This window comes from Penaeus vannamei, chromosome 5 (genome assembly GCF_042767895.1).
Source record: "Penaeus vannamei isolate JL-2024 chromosome 5, ASM4276789v1, whole genome shotgun sequence".
NCBI classification, from domain to species: Eukaryota; Metazoa; Arthropoda; class Malacostraca; order Decapoda; family Penaeidae; genus Penaeus; species Penaeus vannamei.
The window spans coordinates 9,775,778-9,781,767 of record NC_091553.1 but is presented as its reverse complement, the minus strand read 5'-3'; the positions used below and the strand labels follow the sequence as shown (position 1 = coordinate 9,781,767).

General features: G+C 36.7%; 1 protein-coding gene across 1 annotated transcript in view; it reads left to right on the top strand.

Annotated features, from left to right (window-relative positions):
* Positions 1–1,762: 1,762 nt before the first annotated feature.
* Positions 1,763–5,990, top strand: part of LOC113818074 (ATP synthase-coupling factor 6, mitochondrial) — a 4,345-nt gene continuing 117 nt past the window's right edge. Inside the window, exons 1-4 of the mRNA XM_027370209.2 lie at positions 1,763–1,881; positions 4,727–4,876; positions 5,399–5,535; positions 5,987–5,990. The exon at positions 5,987–5,990 is cut by the window's right edge and continues 117 nt beyond it. Of these exons, the coding sequence (XP_027226010.2) occupies positions 4,728–4,876; positions 5,399–5,535; positions 5,987–5,990 (290 nt within the window). The 5' untranslated portion in view covers positions 1,763–1,881; position 4,727. The remainder of the gene's footprint in view (positions 1,882–4,726; positions 4,877–5,398; positions 5,536–5,986) is intronic.

Sequence of the window (5,990 nt, the reverse complement as noted above, 5' to 3'; positions counted from 1 at the left end):
AATATTTGTATAAAATATTTCTATATAATCTTTAGGTATTAAATTTGGTTGCAGGGTTAATGTTTGTCTGCCTCTAAATTTTGGTTCCGATAGTATATTTGCTTTGCTTGGAGACCTCTCACCCTCCAAATAAATAAGTTTTTTTTCCTCTTCAGTCCTTTGTTCATTTTTGTTTTTTACTTCTTCCAATTTCTTTTGTAGTGTTACTCTGTCATCTTTGGTAATGTTTTCTCTTATCCAGATTTTTTTGTATTCCTCATGGGTGGCCAGAACTTTGGCTTTCTTTATTATATCAGTTACTATTTGCTTATTCAAGAATGTCACTTTTAGAGGCCGTTTCTTTCCCTTTTCGAATAATCCCAGCCTCCTGTGAGCTATGATATTCTGCTCGGCGAATTCGGGATTTATGACCTTGAGAATGTCTACAATTAATTTCTTGTCTACGTTGTATCGTTCAATTCCATCTTCTACAACTTTTTCTTCGTGTCCCAATATTACTATGTCCTTGTTTACGTCAGCCAAATTAGCAATATTTCTTGCATGTTGCCCAAGGTGGGATTTGAATTCGTTCTTCTTAATCGTTGCTGCAAGCTGTTTTAATTTCCTCCTTTGTGGTCTTGATGTCTTTTTTTTTTTCATTTCATTCACGGTTTCCTTTAGCTTTGATACATCTGCACATGTAGCTGTCATCTTCTTGGCTTCTTCCATTATTTGAGCTTGGCTGTTTGACAAATTACTTTTAATCTGTTTGACAGTTTCTTGGACTTTAATGACCTCCTCAACTTTTTCCTGTAGATTTTTTTGCTTCGGTTTCACTACCGTTGCCAATTTTGGTTTCAGCTTCTTCTAACTTTTGTTTTAGTTCTTTAATTTTCAGGTCAGAATTTTCCATATTTTCTCTCTGAATTGTTGTATTTCTACGCAGGTTTTCTACCAATTCCTTCAGATTCACATTCTCTTCACGTATTTTGAGGCATTCTGCTACCAGGTTGTCAACCTTGGCTTCAAGAGCCTCAATTCTGACTGCTGCTTCTGCTAACTTCATTTTTCTCGTCTGATCTCAGTTGTTCCTCATTAAACAAACAAAAACCAGAGATGTACTCACGTCAGTTGTCTCTAGGGGCGAAACGCTTACCATATGTGTGTGTGTGTGTGTGTGTGCGTGCGTGCGTGTGTGTGTGTGTGTGTGTGTGTGTGTGTGTGTGTGTGTGTGTGTGTGCGTGCGTGCGTGCGTGCGTGTGTGTGTGTGTGTGTGTGTGTGTGTGTGTGTGTGTGTGCGTGTGTGCGTGTGTGTGTGTGTGTGTGTGTGTGTGTGTGTGTGTGTGTGTGTGTGTGTGTGTGTGTGTGTGTGCGTGTGTGTGTGTGTGTGTGTGTGTGTGTGTGTGTGTGTGTGTGCGTGTGTGCGTGTGTGTGTGTGTGTGTGTGTGTGTGTGTGTGTGTGTGTGTTTGTGTGTTTGTGTCCGGTTTGTTTGTTAAAACTTTAGTTATAACCCTTCAAATGAAATCATAAAACGAGAACTAAATTGGCAACACAATTTGCAAGATTATTATTACCTTAGTTTACGTTAAAACAATCGTTTGTTAAAGAAAGTAGGAAATATAGGGGTATCACTTTTAATAAAAGAAAATATCTTGCTACATCCGTAGACGTTTAACTAAATCTTCAAGAAATTTGATGAAACCCATATCCAACATAAAAAAGTAAATCCCAACTATTTAAACACAAACATTAGACCAAAACTGAAACAAATGTGTAATTTGTCACACATGCGTTTCATGCCCGACGTAGTTCCTCTGGCCGCCGTCGAGACTTGGGGCGCAGCAGTCGATACTCCACCGGCACAAACAGACGATTGCTCGGCTCTTCTAAAATACATACAGGTAATTATGAGCCTTATTTGCAACCCAATTAATAAGGAAATGCAATTGCCAACATCTCAATTATGCATAGATAGTAGTTCTGCTTTGTGCTCATGTTTCGAAAGGCTTATAAAAGGCGTTAGTGCGAGTTGGTCGTCGTCGGCACAATTTCTGATCAGCTGATCAAGGATGGAGTTACTATTTGTGTTCTAATTTTAGGCTTTTCTTCGTTGTTGATGGCGGTAATACAGGGTATTCTCATGCAGGGACAGGAGGATAGAGGTGATTTTTTGACAAATCGTTAATTTTGTTAGTTTTTGGTTTTATAGGACCGATTATTCCAACTTCCTAAGGTCCCCACTCAAAGAAGAAAATTAAAGAATAAATATAAAATCTACCTTGACCGTAGCCGAGACGAAACCGGCAGTAATCGATACGCTTTGGTTATTTCCCAGTGTCATGTGGCCTAAAGAAAATGCAGAGAAAATTGCCAAGAAAATGCATAAATTTCTGCAATTGCCATGGTGGCCAGCAGTTGATTCTCTACAAACACTTATGAAACCATACAAAAACTTGTTTACATAAAGTACTATAATATATTAGCAGTATTCCTTCTGTAAGTACTTGGCAGTTTGGTAAATTTGGAAATGCAACCCCACACTATTTTTTCGGTAAAAAGAATAATTTTCCAATAGCTTTCATCGTGATTCAAATGAATCTAGCACCCATCTCCGCAAACAAAGCATAACAACAATATCAGTCTTGATAGCAGGGGAGGGCATGATAGGCCTACATATTATGGAATTTCGAGAAATATCAGTAGAAGAGTAGCAATGATAGAATAACACCTTTTCAGATGACGGGGGGGCTCTGACCCCCAACACCCCCCTGGGAAACATTCTCTTCACCTTGGTATGTGTAGCAAGATAGCAACATACATACCTAAAAGAATAAAGCGAACCCTGTTATAACTCAAGACACCAAAGTTTCCTTCATGTTTGTTTTCTGGATGGCGTTGTTTCAAAGCAATTTTTGGGCAATTTGAGGCACTTTATGGGCTCTCATAGCAAGCTGTGATGGTTGCTAAGGTCTATTTCTTCTGCATCGCCACTATACTGTTTTACAAAGGACCCAGAATCAACAAAACACTGAAGATGAAACCTTCCTCACCGATGGTTTGTCAAGGAATGGCGATTGCAAGGTCTTGAGAGGCCTAGTGGAAAGCACAAATGCACAGTAGATTTCTATAGAGAATAGCGTAAAACTGTCTAAACATAAAAATAGTTTATTTAAAATAAAGTAATGCATGGGATACATGAATTAGGAAGAGAAGACATTGAAATTTACAAAATAATCATCTTCAAAAGTGCATAGTAATACATGAATTAGTTGATAGATCGCAGTAATGAATTGAGTAGTCATGGTAGTGTTTAACCTTTGCGATGTCAACATGGTGAGGGACTCGGGGGTTGGGGGGAAGTAGGTTGATGTCCTCTTTTCTGTCATGCATATCCGTTATTTGCGATTTGCACACCTTGTGGTACAAATGTAAAGTGTCAATTTACATCAAGGTAATAATTTCATATACTTTTTTTTCTGTATCCTTGATTGATACCCACAGTAAATTTACCAAAAAAATTATTAATTGATACCCGAACAGCAATCTTATTTTATTGATTTATTGTATTTACAAATAATGATAAACATAATTGAAACAAAAAGTTACACTATCGCTAGTCGTACTGTCTCAAGTCATCATTGCGGCCTGTGCAGATGTCTCTCAAAAAACAAACGTTCAACACATTTGAATAACACTTTACAAACTGTGTTGATGATTACCAGTTAAAAAAGAAAACATTAAAACTTACTATAATATGTGAAGTTTGGATTATTTGCTTTCGTCTGAGCCCCAAATACTTTGCTAGCAAATTTTCTTTTCCCAAATTTTCTACCACCTCACCATCTCCACCAATTGGTGTTGCAAGTGATCAGCACTTCCCATGAATTGCTTAAATAGTCACAAATTGTTTTATTGACTAATTGAATTCTTCTCTTGCTTTTGTATATGAGGAATATTCCCACAAAAATTAATTCTTAAATTTCTGAATAGTTTTAAAGTCTTGTTTTTGCATGGTCAGAACATGTTTTTGAATATTGTTCTTTCAAATTGACAGTATTGTTTGTTTGTTCACCTTTCTAGATTTGTCACATCCAAAACTATTTTTTCTTCACATGTAATCGATAGTCATAGTGACACTTGTCACATTTAAAAGTTTTCAAAATTAAGTAATGCTCTTGGGACAGCGATCAGTCCTTCAGTATTGTCACAATATTTGTAAAGAAAAAACAAAAAAACAAAATCAGAATTGCACAAATGACAGAAATGGCATTGTATTTCTTATGACCGAGGAAGAAAGAATGAACTGTGTTATGAACTCTATAAAAACTGGGTCTGGAATTTAAGAACCAGTCATTAAAATTGGTAATTGAGGGAAGTTCAGTGCTTATGAAAAGGTAAAATGTATGTTATGTAGGTAATATTGGTATATAAATGAATTTTTATGGGTGGATTGTGAATATATATATAAAAAAATAATATACAGTGAATCATAATACAAAATAAAAGAAATCATGTTGAGTTGTATTAGACATGAAATACTAGTAGCAGTTATGACATGAATGGTAGTGACATCACATGATGTACATGTACAGTGTAAAGGATGTTGCTATGAAAGTTGTACAGATACTTGTTCCTCATGAGGGATTTTTCAACTTGGAGTGTAGGTGCGTTTTGCACAGGGACTTAGCCTCAATGAAGCCAAGTGGACCTATATTGCAATTACAACAATGTAAATTATTTTTACAGCATGAACGTAACTCGGCTGACCCCTAAGTTGAGGACCCTGCAGACCATTCTGCGCCGCCACTATGGTGCTTCTACAGTCTTGCTGAAGGCAAGTGATCCCATCCAGCAGCTGTTTGTTGACAAGATCCAGGAATACAGCAAGAAGAGCAAGTAAGTCGAGGCTGATTCATATTGCATCGTATTGTGCTTTATTTTATCCTTTGATTCCTCAGTAATGTTGCAGAATTACATCATTATAGTTTTCTAAGTCTGACAAAAATTCATTAATTAACCAGAGTTTAAGAAATACTTTAGACCAAGCATAATTCTAGAACAGTTGGATAGGCTTCAGCAATTTATCTTTACATTGGATGACCACTCCATGTTGCATAAGCTATTGGGGTAAAAAAGCGGAAGAAGTTAACGATTTCATTACGTCTAGCTAATGAGAGTGCTCTGTAAGATATCAGATATAACTATAAACATGATTGTATGAGTTACCTGATTACCAGAAGTAAACCAAAATTTCCATCTTTTGTTTATGATAAGAGTTCCTTACCATTAATAGACATGAATTTCATTTTTGGGTTCAGTAGGCTAAATGGATTTAATGTAACAGGCATCAGTTATCATATGCTGTTAGGCCAAGTTAGATTTTGTATTCATATGTTACTTCATCTTTGAATGTTATAGGGCTGCAGGTGGCAAGCTGGTGGACATGACCCCTGAGGTAGAAAAGCAGCTGCAGCAGGAGCTGGACAAGGTTGCCCGCCAGTATGGTGGTGGTCCAGGCGTTGACATGACCAAGTTCCCTACCTTCACCTTCCAGGGTAATATATCTTGATGGGTTATTCTGATAATAACTTTTATTTCAGTTTTGATTTTAGAAAATCTTTATATTTAGTTCTAATTTGTTTGCACATACATGGCTTTGCAAGTCTTAGCCAGTAAGGAGTCAGTTAGTAGAGCTTGTTACTGTGATTTCACCTTCCCTTTGCAGTTTTTTACTAATGCAATGCTATCAATATTGATGTTACTTTTATAGACAAAAATTATAGTGTCATTGACATTACCAAAAGTAATATTAGATAGGTGGTGAGACAGGTATTACTCATATTTGGCACAAAGATGACTCCATATTTGGGGAACCATTTGTATAAAAATAAAATTACACACTGGACACAGCATGTGTGTACATGCCATTCTGGCAGCACTGGGTTAACAGTACAGACCAGTAGGCCTTAATGAAATTAGTGTAAATTTTTCTTTTTGTGTTTTCAGATCC